Source organism: Hemitrygon akajei, chromosome 26, assembly GCF_048418815.1.
Source record: "Hemitrygon akajei chromosome 26, sHemAka1.3, whole genome shotgun sequence".
Classification (NCBI taxonomy): Eukaryota; Metazoa; Chordata; class Chondrichthyes; order Myliobatiformes; family Dasyatidae; genus Hemitrygon; species Hemitrygon akajei.
Genome location: NC_133149.1, coordinates 45,126,575 through 45,152,849, shown reverse-complemented (window position 1 = coordinate 45,152,849; position 26,275 = coordinate 45,126,575). Strand labels below are relative to the sequence as shown.

Here is a 26,275-nt window from a genome sequence, read left to right as displayed (position 1 = left end):
GCTCCTTGGCTCATCTAGTCCATACCAAACTGTCAATCTGCCTAGTGGTATTGATTGCACCTGGACCTTAGCCCATCGACATACCTATCCAAATTTCTCTTAAGCATTGAAATCGAACCCACATCCCTCACTTCCACTGGCAGCTCATTCCATGCTCACACCATCCTCGGAGTGAAGAAGTTCCTCCTGATGTTCTCCTTAAGCATTTCACATTTCACCCTTAACCCATGACCTCGTCTTATAGTCTTGCCCAACCTCAGTGAAACTCTCCATTTCTGGAGAACTTCAAAGACACTGGAGAAGGAGAGCAGTTTTCTATAGATAATGCTTTCACCTGATCTTTATTATGATCAGGTTGGGTAAAGTATGGATTAATATTGTAAGCTCTATAGTACAGAGCAAGTGTGCTCATGTTAGATTTTAATTTGTAAAATCTTATCTCTGGTGGAGAAACTCTTGGCTCAGAAATTCACAACTGAGTTGAACATTGAACATAGAAACTTACAGCACATTACAGACCCTTCAGCCACAATATTGTGCCAACCATGTAATCTACTCTAGAGAATGCCTAGAATTACCCTACTGGATAGCCCTCTAATTTTCTAAGCTTCATGTACCTATCTAAGAGGCTCCTAAAAGACCCTCTTGTACCCGCTTCCACCACAGCCACTGGCAGTGCATTCCACGCACCCACCCCTCTCTGTGTGAAAAACTTACCCCTGACATCCTCTTATCCAAAATTTACTCCTGACATCCCCTTATCCACCCACCTTAAAACTACGCCCCCTCGTGTTGGCGATTTCAGCCTGGGGAAACAGCCTCTTGCTATCCACCAGATCAATGCCTCTCATCATCTTATACACCTCGATCAGACCACCTCTCATCCTCCGTCACTCCAAGGAGAACAGGCTGAGTTCACTCAACCTGTCTTCATAAGGTATGCCCTCCAATCCAAGCAACATCCTTGTAAAGCTCTTCTGTACTCTCTCTATAGTATCACATCCTTCCTGTAATGAGGTGACCAGAACTGAACACAATATTCCAAGTGGGGTCTGATCAGGGTCTTATATATTTGTAACATTATCTCACAGCTCTTGAACTCAATCCCACAATTGATGAAGGCCAATGCACCGTATGCCTTCTAAACAACACTGTCAACCTGCACAGCAGCTTTGAGTGTCCTATCAACACGGACTCCAAGATCCCTCTGATCCTCCACACTGCCAAGAGTCTTACCATTAATACTATATTCTGCCAGCATATTTGACCTACCAAAATGAACCACTTCACACTTATCTGAGTTGAACTCCATCTACCACTTCTCAGCCCAGTTCTGCATCCCACTGCTGTCCCGTTGTAACCTTTGACAGACCTCCAGACTATCCACAACACTCCCAACCTTCGTGTCATCAATAAACTTACTAACCCACCCTTCTACTTCTTCATCCAGGTCATTTATAAAAATCACAAAAAGGAGGGATCCCAGAACAGATCTCTGAGGCACACCACTGATCACCAACCTCCATGCAGAATACAAGCCATCTACAACTACCCTATCTGCTCCTCAATGTCCCTGTTACTATTGGGGGGGGGGGGGGGTTCTATATAAAAAAACACCCAGTGGAGTTACTGCCCCTTTCCTGTTTCTGACTTCCACCCACACTGACTCAGTAGACCATCCCTCCATGACTTCCTCCTTTTCTGCAGTCATGACACTATTCCTGTTTAGCAATGCCAACCCCCACCCCCACTTCTTTTGCCTCCCTCCCGGTCCTTTTTGAAACAATTTAAGCCTGGCACACTCAGCAGCCATTCCTGCCTATGAGACATCCAAGTCTCTGTAATGGCCACAACATCACAGTTCTATGTATTGATCCACACTCTTAAGTTCATTCGCCTTGTTTATGATACTCCTTGCATTAAAATAGACACATCTCAAACCATTAGGCTGAGTGCATCTTTGCTCTATCATCTGCCTATCCTTCCTCACAAACTCCATACAAGCTGTCTCTACTTGTGCTCCAACCTCCCCATCCTCTGCCTCTTTACTTTGGTTCCCACCCCCCTGCAAATCTAGTTTAAACCCTCCCCAATAGCATTAGCCAACCTCCCTGCCAGGATATTGGTCCCCCTTGGATTCAAGTGCAACCCATCCTTTTTGTACAGGTCACGCCTGCCCCAGAAGGGCTCCCAATGATCCAGAAATCTGAATCCCTGCCCCCTGCTCCAATCCCTCAGCCACACATTTATCCTCCACTTCACTCTATTCTTATGCTCACTGTCATGTGGCACAGGCAGTAATCCCGAGATTACTACCTTTGAGGTCCTACTTCTCAGCTTTCCTCCTAACTCCATGTAGTCTGTTTTCAGGACCTCCACCCTTTTTCTACCTATGTCATTGGTACCAATTATGTACCCTGACTTCTGGCTGCTCACCCTCCTATTTCAGGATATTGTGGCTGTGCTCAGAAACATCACAAACCCTGGCACCTGGGAGGCAAACTACCATCCGTGTTTCTTTTTTGGGTCAACAGAATCACCTGTCTGTTGAGTATAGTACCACGGTCAAAAGGAGTCTTTGCCCAAGATATTGACTTATGGGATTATCGTTAAGAGTTTGGAATCTGCTAGAAGCCTCAGGGTGTTGGCCTCATTCCTCCCAATATTTAGCCTAAAGCTCTGAATTGAGCTACTTGGGGTAGCGTGGTAGCATAGTGGTTAGCTCAACACTTTACAGTACCAGTGCCTCACGTTCAATTCCTGCCATTGTCTATAAGGTGTTTGTACATTCTCCCCATGACTGCATGGGTTTCCCCAGGTGCTCTGGTTTCCTCCCACAGTCCAAAGACAGGTTGTCTGTGATTAGGCTAGGATTAAACTGGGGGAGTCCTGGGTGGCATGACTCAAAGGGCTAGAAGGGCCTGTTCAGTACTGTAGCTCAATAAATAAAAAATAATTAATTTTCTCGTAAATCAGACTATCAACTTTAGATCATAAGACCATAAGATATTGGAGCAGAATTTTCCCTCTCAGCCCAAATCTCTTATATTCCCCCCATATCCCTTTATGCCCTGACTAATCAAGAATCTATCAACTTCTGCCTTAAATATACCCAATAACTTGGCCTCTACAGCCGCCCGTGTCAACAAATTCTACAGATTCTCTACTCCCTGGCTAAAGAAATTCCTCCTCTTCTCCATTTCAATTGGACATCCCTCTATTCTGAGGTTGTGTCCTCTGGTCTTAGACTCCCCCACCATAGGAAACATCCTCTTCACATCCACTCTATTGAGGCTTTTCACCATTTGATAGGTTTCAATGAGGTCACCCCTCATTCTTCTAAATTCCAGTGAGTAGGGGCCTAGGGCCATTGAATGCTCCTTATATGACAAGCTTTTCAATCCTGGAACCATTTTCATGAATCTCCTTTGAGCCATTTCCAATGTCAGCACATCCTTTCTAATATAAGGGGCTCAGATCTGCTCACAATATTCCAAGTGAGGCCACACCAGTGCTGAATAAAGCTTCAACATTATATCCTTGCTTCTAGTCCTCTTAAAATGAATGCTAACATCGCAGTTGCCTCCCTCATCACCACCTCCAAATAAACCTTCAGGGAATCTTGCACAAGGATTTTAGGGGTCATTTAGGGAGTCTTTCAGAGTTTTACCTTGCACATTCAAAGATTTTCATTTGTCTTGTTGACAGAATAGGACACAATTTCATGAAAAAGGGAAACTGAGATGGTGATTGATAGCTTGGGAACTTTTACTGACAACTGGCCAAGACTAACATTGATTACAATTAGCAAATGACCACATCTTTTCTGCAGTAGGTACTGTTCAATTTTTGGGAAGTGGTAGATAAGGAAGCACGCTCCTTCAACTGAAAGAACCTGATTATAACAACATATTATAGTGGCCTTAACAGCTAGGGTGGCCATGGTAGTGTAGCAGTTAGCACAATGTGCCAGCATTGAACTGATCAGGGTTCAATTCCCACTGCTATCTGTAAGGAGCTTGTACATTCTTCCTCTGATCTCATAGATGCTCCGGTTTCCTCCCATATTTCAAATGCATATGCTTTGGGTTAGGGTTAGAGTTAGTGAGTTGGCGACACTTGTCAGCTGCCACCCTGGACCATCCTCGGACTGGGTTACTCATTGACAGAAAGCAAAATATTTTATCGTATGTTTTGATGTTTCGATATACATGTGACAAGCTAATGTAGATAATCTAGAAAATCTTTGCTGGATGTATGTTGTAAGTCATCTGACTCAGGACAGAAACAAGACATAATAAAATGCAGTATTATGAGACAGTATGCTGAAATTCTTTCAAGAGTGCAAATGTTTATTATGCATTGTTATCAATATGCATACAGATGAAAGGGCCAGTTATACCAGCAAAATGTTACATTGTGGTTCACAATAAATGATAAAACGATATTCTAATAAAGAATAACAAACTCAAGTTTAAACTCTTTTCCATACCACAAAAATAGCCAAGCTTACAGTGACAGAAATAATTTTATCCAGAATTCAGGAATAAATACAAGAAAGATTGTGATATCTCAATTCCAAGGGCAACGTCAGATCAGTTTGCAACATCACGGTAAACATAGTATCAAAACTTAATAATGTGAAGCAAGCGGCAGATGCAAGCACTGCTGAAGCAGCACTGGATTAGAAACTGCGTCAAATGTCTGAATTGGGTGAATAGTATTCTCCTGAAATAGTTATTACAGGAACCATTTTAAAAATCCCACATCTCCAGATCAGGCATACTGCCTGTTTGTGAGGGATTACCAGGTTTAGGTGGGTCAATTTAGGAGTTTGTTCAGAAGGGATTTTTATACTTCACTCTTAAATTGCAAGATAGTGAACGTCGTTAACTTCCTCCTCAATGGACTTCATAGCTATTTCACCACAAGTTTCATTCACCTTGTCAGGGTAATTAAAGCATCAATTGTTTTCAAGTAACAAGCATTTTATTTCTATATGTTGGAACAAACAGGAACCCAAATGAAAAAGATAGAACAAATGTTTACCCTATCTCTTAAACTTCCGTCAAGGAATAATCATAGAATTATCCGGCAATCTCAAGCTTCTTAAAAACCGCCACATGCATAGAATGAATTTCCATGAAACAGTTTTGAGCTGAGAGCAATGTATGTTTGACGTAGAGGAACGCCTTCCAAAAGGTTTATCGTTAACAACTGGAATCATCATCATCATCAGAGAATCTTAGGATTTTATGGCATAGCAGTGGAAGGACTTCATTTGATCAATTGTGTCCAGCTTGGACAGTGAATATTTGAGACTAACCTCACTTTTCAGGTTTTTATCTGCAAACTTGTGAGGTAGTTCCCAGTATAATCCATTGTTACAAAATTGTAATAATATTGTCATGAACAATTACTCATTTGTTACCATTATGCTGTTCCAAAGAATAATAAAGTACATCAGAGATGTATGTTGTCAAACCTGAATTCTGTGATATCCTAAATGCAGCCAAGCAATATAGCCCTGCCACACTGATGCAGTGTAATCAAATTTGATCTATACAAAAATACAAAGTATGTATTTATATCGCAGATTGTATGACAATCAACAATTTATTTCATAGAAATAATAAATATTCTGCTTTAACCTGATCCACACATCAGTCACAGATGTGCAGAAAAGGGAGTTACTGTCACCAGTACTGATTCCCTGAAAGAAAAAATGTGGGAGCCAAACAACGGGCCAAACTGTAGAAAATATGATCTCATGTATAAATAATGAACAAAATATAAGGCAGACAAATTGTAGAAAGCTGTGAGATGATCCTTTCTTGTTTGAAGCCTGATCTCTTAATTGAAAATGCTACAATCAGAGGCAAAAACATACTGAATAGAGAACAAAGAGTAGTGCAGAGCCTTCAGCTCATGATGTTTATTTCAAGATACAGCAAGGAACGAACAGGCCCTTCCAGCCCAACCAGCTGCACTGTTCAGCAAACCACTAGCCTAATAACAAGATAATTTACAGTGACCAATTACCCTACTAATTGATACATCTTTGGACTGTGGGAGGAAACCAAACCACCTGGAGGAAATGCTCACAGGAAGGATGTACAAACTTTTTACAGAGGATGCTGGAATTGAACTCCGAAACCTGACTCCCCTCCATTAATCTTTTATCCATGTGCCTTTCTATGAGTTTTGTATATGTCACTAATCTACCTGCCTTTACCACCACCCTGGCACCCACCACTCGCTGTGTGAAAACCTACCTCTGACATCCCCCCCTATACTTTCTTCCAATCACCTTACAATTACGCCCTCTTGTACTCATTTCTGCCCCGTGAAAAAGTCTCTGGCTGTCCACTCGATCTATGCCTCTTATCATCTTGTACACCTCTATTAAGTCACCTCTCATCCTCCTTTGCTGCAAAGAGATAAGCTCTAGCTCGCTCAATTGGATGAAGAACCCAAATCATCTCAATTTCATTTTGGCTTGTATTGTGCTCTCTTGAGCTATTTCAAACTGCAGAACCATACTTGGCACCCACCCAAATGAGAAGAGTCTCTAATCCAGCTGACAAGTATTAATGGTGCTAATATTAAATCTATGGTGGTGTTAGCAGATAAATTCATATCACATTTCTCAATTGCTTAAGAAATTTTGAAAATTAGTTTGAAAAGAACCATTGTAAAAATTGTCATTAAGCTATTTCTGGCAATCTTAAATTAGATGAAACTGAATAAATACAGTGTACTTATCAATGAAGCAAGCCAGTAGGCTGAGAAAAGAAAGTATCTGAAACACAAGAAGGATGTGCGTAGAATTAATTTGCTAAAACCAAGACAAGAATTTTCTGGGCAGCGATGTAAGTAATTGTGGCAAAATATCTAATTTTCAAGATAACACATTTGATACAATCAAGGAGGATATTAAATTTGAAATACAACTGTTTTTGACACAATGAGATGTTACTGGTAATGTGTTAACAAGTAACCATGGCTTGTGCCCATCCCTGCTTATGTGTTTAGCCAATATTTGTGGGCATTGTCCTTAAACATAGTGAAATTCAGTCTGCAGGGCCCAGTGAACTAACTCTGATGCTATTGAAAACATCCAGATGGAAGAATGATATTCACGGTTGGAGAATAATCAAAGATTATATCTTTGTTCCAAGGTACACCTTAGCAAAGTATCCAGAGACACATTGGAACATACTCCAATTAATTCATTTTAAAATCTGTTAGCATACCTAGTCTAGGCCTCGGTAATGTTAAAACTAAGGCTTAAGGCCAGACATGAATAAATACTAAAAACTTTGTTTTAAGTTACATTTAACAGAATCAAGCAGAAAAAAAAATAATGCTATTACAGGCAATAGCACAATTTTCTTCTACCTTTTCAGCCATGGCTGTATCCTTATCAATGACTTGTAATGAAAATGCTACAGAGTAAAATTCCTCTAATCCCTGCTTTTAAATCTAACATTAACAGCTCTCTAGGTTGTGGATACACTGTGTGTTTCCCAGCTGAGTGGCTCTAAAGTTTTCAAAATGAGGTGAGGTGAGAAATCAGAACAAGAAATAGTGGTGGGATGCTTTGGTACATTAAAAGATGTGCTGGCATTGGAGAGGATTCAGATGTTCACAAGGATGACTCCAGAATGAAAGGGTTAATATATGAGGAGCATTTGATGGCTCTGGGCCTGTACTCACTGGAGTTTAGATGAATGGGGGGGCAGGAAGAATCTTGTTGAAACCTATTAAGTATTGCAAGGCCTAGATATAGTAGGTATGGAGAGGATGTTTAAAATAGTGGGGGAATCTAGAACCAGCGGGCACAGCCTCAGAATAGGACATCCCTTTAGAACAGAGATGAGGTGGAATTTCTTTAGGCAAAGGGTGTTGAGCCGATGGAATGCATTGCCACGGACAGCTGTGGAAGTCATGTCATTGGGTCCAATTAAAGCCGAGGTTGGTAGGTTCTTGATTAGTAAGGGCATCAAAGAAGGCAGGGGAATGGGGTTGAAAGGGAAAATAGTCATGATGGAACGGCAGGGCAGAGTTAAAGGGCTGAATACCAAATTCTGCTTCTATGCCTTCTGGTCTATTTTCTGGAAATAAACCAAAGTGGTTTTATTTTTGCGTTAGACTTAGGAGAGGGGAAGTTCATCTTCGTTACCATCCATGAATGTTTGAGAGTATTGGCTGCTAGTTGTATTCAGCTTCTGACAATCACCAGCAATAATTTTAATGATTTCATTCACATCAATGGAACTGAAAACCAGGAGGCTAACACAAGTACTGGTTAATAATCTCAAAACCATTCAACACTAGTGACTAAAGATACATCCCCCCCCCCCCCCCAATATTTGTCGTCTTCTGAGTTTTTGTCAGTTAGTTGTGCCCAAGTCATTTCTAAGGCTGTTGATTCCTCACTATTTTGTAATTCTGAAAGAGGCCACAACTCCTGTTTTGTTTTGGTGCTGATGTTTTACCCCATGTCCTGCACTAAAGTAGGAATAATCTGTGATAAAACTGGCTTCTCTGGTCCTTAGGAAGCTCCAAAGCACTTTCCAGCCAACGATGTACTTTTGAAATGTTGTCACGCATGGTAACATGAAACGTAGCAGCCAATTTGTGTAAAGGGGTACAGATTCTGTTTTAATTATATTGGTTTGCAAGCAAATACTGGCAAAGACAGTGGTGAGACTTCCTCCACTTTAAACTGAAATGATGCTGGGTGGAGAAAATTCAAGAGTCCTCTTGAATTGATGTCTGATCTGACTGCTGGCAGTGTGGCACCCCACAGTACTCCACGGGAGTGTGAAATGAGTTTTTGTGCTCGAGTCCTTCCAAGTAAAAATGGCCCTGATTGAACTAGAGTTGACACCATCTCAAGAAGCTTATTCTTGCAAGCTTTAAAAATGATAGTTCTTTATAATTCTGTGGAAATTATTTTAGCTATTGGGAAAATGACTATATCAAGAAAATAATTGTTCTACAAGCAGGAAGATCTTTGCAGCTGAGGAATTAACAGACTGATGAAGTCTGACTAGTAATCTGCCTTTTTTTGTATAGGACTGACCTCCAGAATCACTACTTTCCACATACCTTTGGATGTTTAATGAGTCTTTGATTGCACTGTGGTGTAGAAATCTGATGCACACTGATTGCAGTCCATCTTATATTCCGAATATACATCAGTTCCACAGGAGTGAAGAGGGTATACTTGTGAACTGGTCTGAGTCCAGACTGAGTTTGGCAGCTGTTCTGGATCACAATGGACCGAGGAGACAGAAATAATTTGTATCCAGTCCTCTGGCATAATGCCAGTGATTTGTGCTAACTTTCATGTAAATACCTGCTAAGATTTTTATTTTGTTTATTAGTTTGTACTAATTTAATGTACTTTAGTTAAATTATTTTTTGACTCATAACTTTTAAAATTTTAATTACACTGTTCATTACTCAGTCTCACAGGGAGCAGAGACTGCCTACACAATGTACATCATGGTGCTGCTATGCATCACCAGGCAATCAACATGGCAAAGCAATGAACGTGGGTAGCATAAATGAACCTATTAGACCATAAAACTGTAAGATATAGGAACAGAATTAGTCTATTTGGCCCATCGAGTCTGCTCGACCATTACATCATAGCTGATCCAATTTTTCTCTCAGCCCCAATCTCTTGTCTTCCCCGTATCCCTTCATGCCCTGACCAATCAAGAATCTTTGAACCTCTGCCTTAAATATACATAAAGACTTGGCCTCCACAGCTGCCAATGGCAAAGAATTCCACAGATTCACCACTCTTTGGCTAAAAAAATTCCCTCTCTTCTCCATTCTAAAAGGACGCCCCTCTGTTCTGAGGCTGTGTCCTCTGGTTCTAGGCTAAGGTTTCCTAAGGTTTCCACCATAGGAAACATCCTCTCCACACCCACGCTATCCTTTCACCATTTGTGTTACCAATCACTTTGATACACTGGTTGACCTTTACTTAGCAAGCTGATCATTTTTGCTAGGCTCCAATGAAAGCAAAATAATAATAAAATATCAAAATTGATTTAAATTAGATTTTTAGGAATCTATTGAATAACTATTAACTATTTTTTGTTGAATGATTCTATTGTAGCTTACTGTTAATTCAAACTTAAGAGGGTACAACTACTTTGTGATTTAATTTAACCAATATAAATAAAGTTACCAAAATAAAGTACAAAAATGTAAAATTATCCCATTATTCAAATTAGCCAATTCAACTTCAGATGTTAAAAAGATACAGCTTTCTGCTTGGAAATTATTGTTTCTTGTTTTCCTATTTTCCATCCTCTCCTGAGATTATCCAGGGCTGGTGTCTTTTTAGGATGGTCTGTAGCCATCTGGTCCATCAACATACTACTGTACCACCTCCTGTGCCACCAAGGAAGGAGTTGGAAAGGTAAGAGGGGAAGGATGTGGGGGTGGGTGTAATTATCAAAACTAGTCTTTATCCCACCTCTTTCTACATTCCTTCCCATAAAGTGCCCATCAGAATCTGCTTTATCATAACGAGGTGTGGGGATTTTGGACAATTTTATTTTCTCTCCAAGCTCAGTAGGAACGTGTCAGACTGTTTTGGATGGCACAAGCTAAAGTTTTTGTATCAATATTTGATCATTGCATTTGCTTAGCAAAATAGAAAACAAATTTGGATCAGTTCCACTGTTGATTAGTAGAGTTCTGATTTACTCATTATTTGCTGTATAACTTTTTTTGTATTTTGGGTTTGTGCTAAAATGAATAAGTAAATATTTCCTCTTTGAAATGCTCTTTTGAACTATGCTGTTATTATCCAACAAAAATAATTCATTGGCTGTAAAGGACTTTGAGGCTTCATTCTGAAAGGAGTTAAAAAATTCAGTTTAAGTTCTATGACTGCACGAAGATTCACAAGTCCCTTGGAACATTAAGTGAGAAAGAAAATGTCTGCTGGAAGTAGTTTGTTACATAGGTAAATTACACCAGGAATGAAAGACTTGAGTTTTGCAGATAAGTGCATGCTTAAACATTCCTAATGCATTCATTCCGCAGAGTGATGTGGGTGGGACTGGTCTGAGTCCAGGCTCAGCTACATTCCTAGGATGTTGCACTTCGTTGGTTTGACCCTGAGCCAACTCGTCCTTTCTTCAAGAGATGCCTGATCTGTAAAGCCATAAAAATGTTCACAATAAGCTTCAAGTGAATGATTAAACCCATTTCAAATGCTTAACAGTACAACCCAGTGCCATACTGGTAATGGGGAAATCAGTTCTCTGTCAGCCATGCAAGACGAGACCTCTGACTGGCCACCCATTTCAATCAACTTTCCATTCTCATTCTGATAGCCTCCTCTGCGGCCACTCTCAGGATGGAGGAGCAACACTTCATATTCTGCTTGGGTAGCCTCTAACCCAATGCTATAAACAGCAATTTCTCTAACTTCTGGTAATTCCTTCCCTACCCCCCACCCCTTCCCTCTTTTCTCATTCCCCATTCTGGCTCCCCTCCTCATAAGACATGCTCCTTGATCCAGGCAGCGTCCTGGTGAATCTCCTCTGCACCCTCTCTAAAGCTTCCACTTCCTTCCTATAATGAGAAGTTCATAACGAAGTTCAGGAGTGATGAAACAGGCTTGAGAAGCATGTAAGCCTCGCCTTCCACCATTTCTTATGTTTTAAACTATCAAATCTTTTATCACCTATATTACATGCTACAAAATGGAGTTCAAACAGACAACAGCATCACAGGAAAAGCCCTCCCATCATTGAGCACATCTACAGGGAGCACTACGACAAGCAGGCAGGTCCCACACTTCAGGAACAGTTATTACCCTTCAACCATCAAGCTCCTGAACCAATGTGGGGATATCTTCACTCACCTCAACTTTGAACTGAATCTGCAACCTATTGATTCACTTTCAAGGATTCTACAACTCATGTTCTCAATATCATTTGATTTGATTGATTGGTTGCTAAAGTTGTCATAGCCAGGGTGGTAGTGGGGATAAGCTCCCACTACCTATAAAGTGCTCCAAATGGCATGCATCTCTAATAGCCTCTGACAACCAAGTCCAACTCTTGGCCTTCACGTGTGGCTTAGCTACTAGGCCCGGCGGAACCGTTTCTACTGACAAGAGAAGGGGCAAAGACAGACCACTGGCACCTCAAAACTAGTTGCTTCGGGCAGGTGGGGATCATCAGCCTTGGACGGCAGCCCACCTAGGAGAAGGAAAACTCTGATTTTAAATCCCCACTGCCTTGCGGCCACACCCACCCATGAGAAAGATTTTGGGAGTAAACCCCGAGGAAGAAATCCGGAGCCGGGGTCCCTAAGGCAGTTTGATGTTGTTTACAACTTCACTCTGGTAACCTCTGTGACGACTCTGGTGCCAAGCTGTATCGGTGCTTGCCCTTCCCTTGGACTACATCAGTGACGTGGAGAGGGGGAACCCGCTGCATGGGCAACAGCCGGTTCTTCAAATCTTCCCATGCCCAGGCTTGCACCCTGGATAGGACACAGTCCAGCAGAGGCCCAAACCCATTATCCTCTGGGATCAACAGCTGCCTACTACCTACTTATTGATTGATTTTTTTTTTGTATTTACACAGTTTTACTTAATTTGCAAATTGGTCGTTTGACAGTCTTTGTGTGTAGTTTTCCATCGATTCTATTGTATTTCTCTGTTCTATTGTGAATGCCTGCAAGAAAATGAATCTCAGGGTGGTATATGGTGGCATATGTACTTTGATAGTAAACTTACTTTAAACTTTGAACTTTGACAAACATGGTATAATTTCTAAGGAAGAGTCTTTCAACTTTTTGTTTTATATTCTGTGTTTCTGTCCATTCTTTCTTGTCGCTGTTTGCGCAATTTGTTTTTTTGCACACAGGGTGGGGGGGGGGGTTGATGTTCTTGTTGCCATTTGCGCGTTTTGATTTTTGCTCATGAGGGGTTTTGATGTTCTTGTTGCTGTATGCATGTTTTTCTTTTTTTGCGCGTGGAGGGAGATTGATGTTCTTGTTGCCGTTTGCGCGTTTTGAGTTTTGCACAAAGGGTTTAGATGTTCTTGTTGCTGTATGCGCAAATTTTTGCACATGGGGTGAGTTTGGTGTTCTTGCTGCCATATGCGAAATTTTTTGCACGGGGGTGTTGATGTTCTTGTTGCCGTTTGTGCAATTTGTTTTTTTTGTTCATGGGGGTGGGGTTGATATTTTTCTTTTGAATGGCTTCCATGGTTTTCTTTGCTTCATGGAGAAGACGAATCTCAAAGTCATATACAGCATACATACTTTGATAATAAATGTACCTTGAACCTTGAACCTTGAAGAGCTGTGGGAACCAAGGACAAAGAATACATTTTCTGTGGCTCTGCTATTGAGGATACGTGGACGAGCAGGGCATTCAGTAAAGGAAATCTATCCCCCACAGTTCGTTGCATCGCATTTCAACACAGATGGATGTGAGGAGAGCACGTGAAACTGTAATCATCATTGCAAGAAATGGATGAATTGCCAACAAGAGATCTTCCTCACCTGATCTCCCGGCTCCCCTGGCTGTACCAAATGAATAGGTTGGTCGTTCTCCAGGTTTCGAATGCTGCCGTCTGCTCCATGCTGTAGAAGTAGTTTAATTATTTTCTCCTGATTTCTCTCATTGTGAAGACCAGCTGCCATGTGCAAAGCTGTGTTACCATGAGCCTAGACGAAAGCAAAAAAATTACAAATGTTTTCCTGATTCTGAAGATCCAGATTAGCGCAAAATGTTGGAGGAACTCAGCAAGCCAGGCAGCATCTATGGAGGAGAATAAACAGTCAACATTTCAGACCGACACCCTTTATCAGGACTGGAAAGAAAGGGGGAAGAAGACAGAATGGGAAGGTGGGGGAGGGGAAGCAGAGGGAGTACAAGCTAGCAGGTGATAGGTGAGACCAGGTGAGGAGGAAGGTGGATGGGTGGGGGAGGGTCGTTGAAGTGAAGCTTCACACTTCATTCCATCCCCCCTCCCCACTTACCCATCTACCTTCTTTTCTTTGTTTATTGCTTTTTCTTTGTCCTATTCATTGTTTATTTTTGCAAATTCTATTTTTAACACTGAGCGTCCAAGATTAATAGTTACCCTTCCCAACCAGGGCAAGGTAGTAACTGAAGTATTAAGCCACTGTGTAAAGTGGACAGTATCAGGTTGGTTGCATGTAATAGAACTATTTGATAAGGAAAACTAAATGAGTGACCAAAGGTCGACAATTCCACTTTACTATCACTGCAGGTTTCCATTCTTCACAAACAGTTAATTCAGGCACTCCACAATTAAAATATGATGAGGAGTGTTTGAAGGCTCTGGGCCTGGACTCACTGGAGTTTAGAAGATTGAGGAGGAATTGAATATTGAAATGCCTAGATTAGGGTGGACGTGGAGGTGATGTTTCCTATGGTGGGAGAGTCTGGGACCAGTAGGCACAGCCTCAGAATAGAAGGATGTCTCTTTAGAACAGAGATGAGGAGGAATTTCTGTAGCCAGAGGGTGGTGAATCTGTGGAATTCATTGCCACAGATAGCTGTGGAGGCCAAGTCATTGGGTATATTTAAAGAGGAGGTTGACAGGTTCTTGAATAAAAATGGTGTCAAAGGTTACAGGGAGAAAGCAGGAGAATGGGGTTCAGAGGGATAACGATCAGCCTTGATGGAATGGTGGAACAGACTCGATGGGCCAAATGGCCTAATTCTGCTCCTATGTCTTATGATCTTATGGTTTGATAAAATGCTTAGTGAACACATACTGTATGTGATTACTTGTTATGTTATGGAAAGGATTAACATGTTTAAACTAAATCTCAGATAAAATCAAATGGAGAAATAAGTTAAATATTCACTGAGTGAAAATACACACCATAATTATCTATATAGAGATCTCAGTTTGATGCTTTCTAATCTTTATGATTAAGAAATGTAGATTGGGCACATGTAACCAGTTAGGAGTAGGTAATCTCTCCTCTGAATGAGGTGCAGTTTATTCCAGTCCCAGTGTAGTAGTGCAGGGCCTAATGGTTAGGCTTATCTTGCTGACAGTGAATACTGATTTCAGACACAGTATCAGAAAATTATGGAGTTGTGCAACACAGAAAGTGGCCCTTCTGTTTACCACTTTCAATCTCTTTTGCCCATGCTTTGACCATGTTAGGAATATATTCTTCTGTACCTTACTTCTGTAAGCATCTGTCTAAATGTACCTTAAACACACTGGCTCTATCTAATTTCACCACCTCCTCTGGCAGCACATTCCAGCTATCAACCACTGTCTATGTAAAAAACTGATTTCCTTCAAATCTCCATTAAAGCTACTTCTTCTCACCTTAAACCCATGACTTCTTCTTTTTCATACTCCTACCATGGGGGAGGCGGTATCTTATGATCATGTACTTTATCCAAGCTTCTCATAATCTTCTATATTTCCATCAGGTCACCCTTCAGCTTCCTTCACTCCAGGGAAAACAAGACAAGTCTATCTAATCCCTCCCCATAACTGTAGTTCTCCAACTCAGCCAGCATCCATGTGAATCTCTTTTGCATTTTCTCCTGTACAGTCACATCATGAACAGTTTCCAATGATGAGTGTATTATTTGGAGATTTGGTTTGTCACCAAAGACTCTAGCAAATTCCTACAGATGTACTGTGTAGAGCATTCTAATTGGTTGCATCACCATCTAGTCTGGAGGGGCCACTGCACTGGATCGGAAAAAGCTGCAGAGGGTTGTAAGCTCGGCCAGCTCCATCATGGACGCTAGACTCCCCACCATTGAAGACATAATCTGAAGAAGGTGGTGTCTATCATTAAGTGCCTTCCTCATCCAGGACATGCCCTGTTCTCAATGCTACCATGAAGGAGGATGTACTGGAAACTAAAGACACACACTTAACATTTTAGGAACAGCTTCTTCCCCTCCACCATCAGATTTCTGAACAGCCCATGAACCCATTTTGCTTTCGTTTTACACGATTATTTATTTTTTAAAAATAGTTTTATTGTAACTCATAGTACAGTTTATGTATTGCATTGTACTGCTGCTGCAAAACACCAAATTTCATGACGTGCTGATGATAATAATTCTGATTCTGATTTCCCTACAATAAGTGGGGTTAATAAAAGTGATCAAACTGCATTGCCAGGGACAATGTGAAAAAAGAGGGGAGCTCGTTTGGTGTGGAAAAGTTGGAGAGCAACTCTGTCCACCAGAAACAAAAGACTTTGTGTACTCCAGGACTTACCATCCTGTAGGAACTGGAAGATAGACAATGGCAACCAACACTGTTCGTGCAAGAGTTGACTTGCATGAGTATCTGTGTCTAATTGCTAAGGAAAAAGCTCAGGTGTCTGAACTTGCCTCACGCCGATCGTTAGTTTTAATCTCTTAGTACACTTAAAGTTGTTCATTGGACTAACACTTTCTCAATAAATCTCCAAGATTGCTCAAGACATTGGAAGATTTCTAAGGGTTTGAAAATCTCCCTTTAATTTCCAAAAGTCCTGTACACTTTGTAAGATCTCAAGGCATCCCTGGACAATTTACAAAAAATTGAATGCTTCCTGACACCTGGGCACTATTCCAGAGAGGGGAATGTGATCGCCAGCCTTGTTCAAAAGCTATCACAAACAGCAATGTGATAATGGCCAGACAAGTTCTTTTTGCAGTGCTGACTAGGGTTCAAATTTAGACAGAAAACTAAGCACAACATCCTGAGAGAAGACAAGGCATTATTATTTAATTGGGATCCAAAGGACAGGTACATCTGACAGTGTAACACTCCCTCAGTCTCTCAACAAAGAACTACCTGGTTCACTCTGTCCTTTGGGAAATCTGACATAGTACTGCCTTTATGAGATTTCAGGCCCAGTATAGGGGAGATCTCTTAACAGTCCTGTGGAAAACACCTAGAAAGCCAGTTTGGGCTGGAGAACAAAAAATTATACCATGAATGAGGAAAAATAACAGGTCTTAGTCTACAAGCAACTGCCTGCCATGCATCTTGCAACATAACAACAATAATACACCAAATAGATGTAAAGATGTAATAGACAATAACACACAAAATCAACTGAAGTGCACAATATAAGCTTAAGTTGTTGGTTCCTTCTTGGATAAATGCAAATTCTGTTCCCTGCTGACTTCCAGAGGAAACAGTGAAAGTGTACATTTATTTCTAACTTGTGTTGTTTTTCCTGTGTACAGCTGTTTTCTAGTGCCAGATGGGACATGCACCCATCTCATACCTTCTATCAGGGAGGAGCTACAGGATCTTGAAGAAACACACTGAGTGTTTTAGGAACAGCTTCCTCCCTTCTGCCATCAGATTTCTGAGCAGTCCTTGAGCTCACAAACACTACCTCACTATTCTTTTTTGTTTTTGCACTATTTATTTATTCAGTAATTTGTTGTAACTTTATGTCTTTGCTCTATACTGTGGCCACAAAACACCACAGTAATATTGCAGTTACCACATCACTTTACACCATCCATGATCATTGATTGGGGTTCAATTCCCATCACTGCCTGTAAGGAGTTTGTACATTCTCCTATGACCATATAACCATATAACAATTACGGCACGGAAACAGGCCATCTCGGCCCTTCTAGTCCGTGCCGACCATGACCATGTAGGTTTCCTCCAGGTGCTTCGATTTCCATCCAGATTCCAAAGACATGTCGTTAGGTTTAGTGAATTGTGGGCATGTGCTGTTGGTGCTGGAAGCATGGCGACACTATGGGCTGCACAGCATGATTCTTACTGATTTGATTTGATGCAAATGATGCATTACACTGCAGGTTTCAATGTACATGTGACACATAATGTTAATCTCTTTAATTTTTAATCACACACAATTAGACAGCGATAATAAAGCTGATTCTATTCTGGAAATATTCAACAGGTCAGGTAGCAGCTGTTTAGAGAGGAAAACTGAGCTAATGTTACATTCCCTTTGTTCTCTCCACCGTTCTCTCTGCAACTTAACACCTTCCAGTCCTGATGTAAGGGGATATCTGCAATAAGATCTTCGATAGAGTGGAAAGCATAGTTGATCAGGTAACATGATAGCTCTCAGTACCGTTTAAAGAGAGGGAAATGAAAAGTAATTTATCACAACTTATCTCTCTGCAGCGTGTAAGTACAGGAAAATGAATAAGAGCATTAGGGAGAGTATATGCAATTCCTGCTGGAAATGGATTTAGGGGAGACCTCATCATCAGCACAGATCTCTCTGTAGCATGTAAAGGTGACCTCACGGTTTGTAGAGGAGATGTCGTGGCATGTAGAACAGACATTATGACATGTGGAGGAGACCTCAAGGTATGGAATGACCTCAGGATATGTAGAGGAGAACTCACGGTATGGAGTGATCTCATGGTATGTAGAGGAGACCTTGTGGTATGTAGAGGAGGCCTCATGGCATGCAAAGAAGACCTCATGGTATGGAGTGACTTCATGGTATGTAGAGGAGAACTCATGGCATATCAGGGGTACCTTGTGGTATGTAGAGGAAACCTCATGGTATGTAAAGGTGACCTCATGGCATGTAGAGGAGACCTCATGGTATGGAGTGACCACATTGTATGTTGAGGAGAACTCATGGTTTTAGTGGAGACCTTGTTGTATGTGCAGGAGAACGTGCTGTGAAGAGGAGACCTCATGCAATGAGTAAGAGGCCTTGTGGCATGTAGAAGACACCTCACAGTATATGGAGGAGACCTTGTGGTATGTAGATGAGGCCTCATGGTATATAGAAGAGTTCTCCTGGTATATAGAGGAGTTCTCATGGTAACACAGAACATAGAAAACCTACAGCACAATACAGGCCCTTTGGCCCACAAGGCTGTGCCAAGCATGTACTTACTTTAGAAGTTACCTTGGGTTACCTATAGCCCTCTATTTTTCTAAGCTCCATGTACCTATCCAGGAGTCTCTTAAAAGACCCTATTGTATCCACCTCCACCACCGTCGCCGGCAGCCCATTCCACACACTCACCACTCTCTGTGTAAAAAACTTACCCCTGACATCTACTCTGTACCTATTTCCAAGCACCTTAAAACTGTGCCCTCTCGTGTTAGCCGTTTCAGCCCTGGGAAAAAGCCTCTGACTATCCACACGATCAATGCCCCTCATCATCTTATACACCTCTATCAGGTCACCTCTTATCCTCCGTCACTCCAAGGAGAAAAGGCCGAGTTCACTCAACCTATTGAGATGAAGATGAAATCTTGAGATAAGATGAAATAGTGGCACATTTGGATAGCAGTAACAGGATCGGTCCAAGTCAACATGGATTTACACAGGAGAAATCATGCTTGACTAATCATCTGGAATTTTTTGAGGATGTAACTATGAAAGTGGACAAGGGAGAGCCAGTGGATGTAGTGTACATGGACTTTCAGAAAGCCTTTGATAAGGTCCCACATAGGAGATTAGTGGGCAAAATTAGAGCACATGGTATTGGGGGTAGGGTACTGACATGGATAGAAAATTGGTTGGCAGACAGGAAACAAAGAGTAGGGACTAACGGGTCCTTTTCAGAATGGCAGGCAGTGACTAGTGGGGTACCGCAAGGCTCAGTGCTGGGACCGCAGTTGTTTACAATATACATTAATGATATAGATGAAGGTATTAAAAGTAACTTTAGCAAATTTGCAGTTGGGTGGCAGTGTGAAATATGAGGAGGGTGTTAGGAGAATGCAGGGTGACTTGGACAGGTTGGGTGAGTGGGCAGATGCATGGCAGATGCAGTTTAATGTGGATAAATGTGAGGTTATCCACTTTGGTGGCAAGAACAGGAAGGCAGATTACTATCTGAATGGTGTCAAGTTAGGAAAAGGGGAAGTACAACAAGATCTAGGTGTTCTTGTTCATCAATCACTGAAAGTAAGCATGCAGGTACAGCAGGCAGTGAAGAAAGCTAATGGCACGTTGGCCTTCATAAGAAGGGGAGTTGAGTATAGGAGCAAAGAGGTCCTTCTGCAGTTGTATAGGGCCCTGGTGAGACTCCACCTGGAGTATTGTGTGCAGTTTTGGCCTCCAAATTTGAGGAAGGACATTCTTGCTATTGAGGGAGTGCAGCGTAGGTTCACGAGGTTAATTCCTGGGATGGTGGGACTGTCATATGTTGAAAGATTGGAGCGACTGGGCTTGTATACACTGGAATTTAGAAGGATGAGAGGGGATCTGATTGAAACATATAAGATTATTAAGGGATTGGAACACGCTAGAGGCAGGAAACAGGTTCCCGATGTTGGGGGAGTCCAGAACCAGAGGCCACAGTTTAAGAATAAGGGGTAGGCCATTTAGAACAGAGTTCAGGAAAAACTTTTTCACCCAGAGAGTTGTGGATCTATGGAATGCTCTGCCTCAGAAGGCAGTGGAGGCCAATTCTCTGGATGCTTTCAAGAAAGAGTTAGATAGAGCTCTTAAAGATAGCGGAGTCAAGGGATATGGAGAGAAGGCAGGAACGGAGTACTGATTGTGGATGATCAGCTATGATCACATTGAATGGCAGTGCTGGCTCGAAGGGCCAAATGGTCTACTTCTGCACCTATTGTCTATTGTCTATTCTCATAGGGCATGCTCCCCAATCCAGGCAACATCCTTGTAAATCCCCTCTGCACCCTTTCTATAGTGGTATGTGGAGGAGACCTCATGGTATGTAGATGAGATCTCATGAAAGAGACCTCCTTATATCAAGAGGAGAGCTCATGGCATTTAGAGCAGACCTCATGCTATATAAAAGAAATCTCCTCATATCTCGAGGAGAGCCCATGGCATATGGAGGTGACATCACTGTATGTAAGGGAGACCTCATAGTATTTAGAGACCTCACTATCAGCACAGATCTCTCTGCAGCACAGCTGATCTCCCTGTGGCGTTTAAGTAGGGGAAATGAATCACAGCATTAGAGAGAGTGAGCACTCTGTGTTAACTGCATTTGGTTTCTCTGATGTATAGGAGACCTGAGCAGTAGCACAGTATGCAAAACATTAAACTTAAGAAAGAGTAAGTGTCTCCCTGTTTCACCTGGGTGTCTGATGGGAAGTGGGCAAGGGAAAAGTGCAGTTGCTGTATCCCCTGTCTTTGTTCGGGAACATTGAGGATGGAAGAATTTGAGCAGGTATTAGGGATTGATGAATTGAGCTGGGAATCATGGACAGAAGAGTCCTTTTAAAGTGATGAAAGAGGTGGAGATGGGAGGCGACATTTGGCAGTGGAATCTTATTGAAGGCTTCAGAAAGTTGTATGTGCAGATAAAGGGCCCTCTACCAACTTCCCAAGTCACAGACACACTCATATCCTGCACTGGTCACGTTTCGTCTTGTATTGCTGCTGTTTCACATATCTATCAGACTGCTTGTTTTATTATGATCGTGTCAGTAACATTACACTGTCTTACAGAAACATGTACCTCACACTTTCAATCTTCAGACCATGCCACTCAGGAACTTGTGCTGGTATTATTTTGTGACTGTATGCGCTGGATCGTAACTCTATGTGCTGTGTGTGACCGTATGTACTGTGTTTTGTACCTTGGTCCCAGAGCCACACTGTTTTGTTTGGCTATGTATTTGCGCATGGTTGAATCTCTATAAACTTGAACTTGAACTTGAATTTGAAATCTAAAGACTCATCCATTGCTTGTGGAGGTGAGTGGGATTGAAGGTAAGGCCAAGGGAAACCCAATCATTGATCTGGTTGTGATAAGAGGAACTGGAACTGAGGCTCTCTCGACCAGGGCAGAGGGGGAAGAAGGAAGACATCTGAATACTCTGTTGAAGGAAGTCTTTTCTGAACAGAGATGATGGAAATGGGCAAATTGGGACAACTGAGTGGAATGCTTACCAGAAGAGGGTAGGAAGTGGAGTAGTTAAGATAGTTGCAGGAGTCTGTGAGCTTTTAATGGATATTTGGTCTGTAATTGTCTCCTTAGATGCTGATAGAAAAGTCAAGAGATGGATAGAGAGCATGACAAAATAAAAGACGGGTAAAAATTGGCAGCAAAGATAATGAAATGTTCCATGTTGCGCATTTGTAGGAAGCAGCATGAATCATGTCATCATTGTATCAGATAAAGAGGTGAAGGAGGGAGCCCAAATTGGACTGAATCAAGGACTGTTCCACGTATTTCATGAAGAGACAGGCATTGCATGTGAGTGACTAGCTACATCTTTGACCTGGTGAATGCATGTAGAGAACAAGGAGGAGATCTTCAATGCAATACAGGCTAAAGACAAATACAGATGCTGGAAATCTAAAACAAAAGTAAAACATTTCAAGTTAATGATGAAGGGTTGTGAACTGGAAAGACTAACTCTTTCTCCCCCTCCATAGATGCTGCCTGACTCACTGAGAACCTGGCTTTTTCTTCTTTTGTAACCAATGGAACAAATTATGCTTGAGAGTTGTAGTGCTAAACTTGTAGTTCATACCTAAACATAATACATCGATAAAGTCAGCAAAGCTTACTAAATGCTTAATTATCCTTACAATTAGGTAAATTAAAGAATTTTAATTAAATTGAGATACTATTATGCTTTTAAAGAACCTAACCTATGTATCATATCACCAGAGTGTTGTCATTTTACAAATGAACACGTCAACATCACCTACCTTCATGTTGACAAATTCAGATGACCTGGTGCCACTGAGTTTCAGGAAGTAGTCCAGCAGCAAGAGATTTCCCTCCTGAACTGCAAAGTGCACCACTGTTTTATTGCTCTTCACATCCTGTTCACAGAAAAGAAAATGAATGGAACTTTCATTTGCATCCAGACACCTATGGAGAGTCTTTTCTAGTGTAGCACTTACTACACTAGAACAGTATAGCCCATGATATTGTGCCAGACTAATTAAACTAGTTAACTAGGGTGGCATGGTAGCATATCAGTTAGCGTAATGCTTTACAGTGCCAGCAATCAGAAGATCAGGTTTCAATTTGTGCTGCTGTTTGTAAGGAGTTTTTACATTCTCCCCGTGTCTGCGCAGGTTTCCTCCCACAGTCCAGAGGTGTATGGTTAGGTTTAGTGAGATGTAAACATGCTTTGTTGGTGCCAAAAGCATAGCAACACTTGCGGGCTGCCTAGCACATCCCTGGGCTGTGTTGGTCATTAATACAAATGATGCATTTCACTGTATGTTTCGATGTTTTGATGTGCATGTGACAAATAAAGCTAATCTTTAGTAATCAAGTGCCCAAGTAAATGAATCCCTTCTGCCCACACAATGAATTAGAATTAGAACTCTATTTCTTACATCCATCTCACAACATGAGGGAGTAAAAATCTATATGTTGCGTCTCCATTGCTATGTACAAACAATAAGGAAGGAAAATGTGGGAGAATATTACCCAATGTCCATATCCTTCCATTCTCTGTACATTCATGTGCATATCAAAGAGCTTCTTAAGCATCTCTATTGTACTTACTTGGCAGTGCATTCCATGCTCCCATCATTCACCGTTGAAAAAACTTGCCCATTGACATTATCCCTTCTCACCTTAAATGCATGCTGTCTAGTATTAGACATTTCAACCCTTTGGAAAAGATACAGTCTGTCTACTTTATCTATGCCTCTCATAATCTATCTTATAAACCTCTATCAGGTTTCCCCTCCCCTCTCCGCTCCAGAGAAACTCATTACATGCCTCTCCCCATTGCACATGCCCTCTTGTTTGTGCTACTCAGGGAAACCATGCCAAAGCAAAAATCAGAGATGGGAAACAAATATTCCATTGCTCATGTTATGTTAATGAAAAAGTGGTTCAGTGTTGTGGAACAGTGAAGAAAGCTTTGTTCCAACATGTTGAGAGTGTAAGTAGATTGACAAGGCATGATTTTCCTGAGAATTCCCCATACAAGCACCAGCAAGTTTGGAAAAGTCATGGATACGTGTATAAACTTGGAAATCTCAAACTTTCTGGCAACTATTGGACAAGTTATGTGTGAAGATTTTTTTGTAATTCTATGGAACATGCAGACACGTCTAGAAACTCTGGCACAGTGAATGTAAATATCAGTAAATAACTCCATAAAAATATACATTGATAGATGGGCCTGTGAAAGACGATGAAGTACTCCAATTGGGCCATTATCTTAAGGATGGCACGGTAGCATAGAGATTGGTATATATAACACCAGTGATCACTGATTGGGGTTTGGTTCCCACCACTGCCTATAAGAAGTTTGTGCCTTCTCCGTGTTCGTGTCGGTTTCCTTTGGGTACTCCAATTTCCAAGAAGTATGGGTTAGGATTAGTGAGCAGTGGGCTTACTACATTGCTGCTGGAAACGTGGTAATACTTGCAGTTTGCCCAGCATAATATTTGCTGATTTGATTTGATGCAAATGACACATTTCACTGTATGTTTTGATGTAAATGTGATAAATAAAGCTAATCTTATAATCTTTTCTTTTATCTTTTTAACAGTGCTGGTAAACAAGTTACCTGGCTGGTTATTAAGGCTCCCATTTCTATCAGTAACCGGATGCAGGAATGAAGTTGATCAGCTTTATAATGTAGCTCGTTCTGCCTCTGTGGTGTCAGATCATGATCATAAAAGAGTTCCCGAAAAACAGAGTTATGAGAAATAACTGCGCAGTGCAAAGGAGTGAGTCCTAAAACACAAAGAGAACTGGAATTTAGTTCCATGCAGACAAACCACATCAACTGTAAACCTTTAGCACAGCAACCGACCAAAGGAGTTTTATAAAACCACAAAAGTAACCGAACTACATAAGGAGATATTCGAGTACGTGACCAAGAAATGAAAATGGTGGTGTAGATAAAATCAACTTGAATGACATTTACTGATAATTATTTTGTAAAACTTTTGTTTCAGTTGCTTCCCTGGAGAAGAAATTTTGCTACCACTAATACAGTACTGGCACATATACACTGTATATAGCTAAGGTGTCTAAGACTTTTGCAGAGTACTGTGTTAATTTTATGTAATGCATTATACTACTGCCATTAAAAAATCATGACATATGTGAGTGATAATAAACTTGATTCTGATACGGGTCTTTGTTGTGGACTGAGAGTGGGAAGGGGACAGAGAGAAGGGAAACAATGTTAGGAAAAGGGGAATGGAGAAAGGAGGGAGTGGGAAGCACCAGCGAGACATTTTGTAATGATCAATAAACTAATTGTTTGGAATCAAATAACCTTACTTGGTGTCACTTCTAGCCTTTTGTGAACCATGCACTCAGCTCCCTCTGCATCTCAGAATTCTTCCATCTCTCATCTCTCATTATTCTGATGACATCCTTCTTTTTCATCTTCCCTGCCAAAATGGACAATTCCTGATTTTCACACACTATGCTTCATATTTGCCCACTGACTTAACCTATCTATATGCCACTGTAGCCTCCATATGACCTATTTATAACTTACTTTCATACCTATCTTGGTGTTATCAGCAAGTTTAGCAATCATATCTTTGACACCTTTGTTCAAGCTGTTTGAATAAATGCATAATATTGAAACCCTAGTACCAAAACCATTCTTTTTTCTTAAGTTTGTTCTACCTCAGTGCACTGCGTAATAATTTCATCTATATGAACAGCATGAAACAAACACCTTTCTCTGTACATGGGACAACAATAAATCAATACCATTACCTCAGCATGTCACTTGTTATGTAAGGAAGAAGCTGAGTCAATAGGAGGTTGGATGCTGATGAATCTGAATTTCAAGCTCTGGTTTAAATTTCACTAATACATTAGTGTGGAATCTGCACTTGTGTGATGATAAAAATTACGTGTAACTAATGGAAATCGAAGTCATTGGAAGGGATACAAAGTGGGTGGCCATAGACTCATTGCCTGTATCACACCAAACTAGGATCTATTCCTGTCAATGCTTTTCATCTGTTCAAACTACAAGAAGATCAACAATGAAAGAGATGACCTTGAAAAGCTGGTTAAATCAAACATAGAACAGTACAGTAAAGCCCTTTGGCCCATGATGTGCTGAGTTTTGACCTACTCCAAGATTAATCTAACTCTTCCCTTCTTGCATAGCTCTCCATTTTTCTTCCGTCTGTGTGCCTATCTAAGAGTTTCTTAATGCCCCTGATTCACATGCTTCTACCACCACCCCGGCAGTATGTTCCATGCACCCAACACTCTCACTATAAAACACCAATCTCTGACATTCCCCTACACTTTCCTCCAATCACCTTGCATTAGTCATTTCAACCCTGGGGAAAAGTCTCT

General features: G+C 41.2%; 1 protein-coding gene across 3 annotated transcripts in view; it reads right to left on the bottom strand.

The window, feature by feature from the left end:
* Nucleotides 1-26,275, bottom strand: part of LOC140716940 (NF-kappa-B inhibitor delta-like) — a 240,151-nt gene that overhangs the window by 68,857 nt on the left and 145,019 nt on the right. For 2 of the 3 annotated variants that reach the window (XM_073030092.1, XM_073030090.1), the window contains exons 9-11: nucleotides 24,504-24,673; nucleotides 22,672-22,788; nucleotides 13,561-13,725 (exon numbers count right to left, since the gene is read on the bottom strand). In XM_073030092.1, the coding sequence (XP_072886193.1) occupies nucleotides 13,561-13,725; nucleotides 22,672-22,788; nucleotides 24,504-24,673 (452 nt within the window). Of the gene's footprint in view, nucleotides 1-8,383; nucleotides 11,191-13,560; nucleotides 13,726-22,671; nucleotides 22,789-24,503; nucleotides 24,674-26,275 lie in introns of those variants that run through there. The other variant, XM_073030093.1, reaches the window with a different exon arrangement.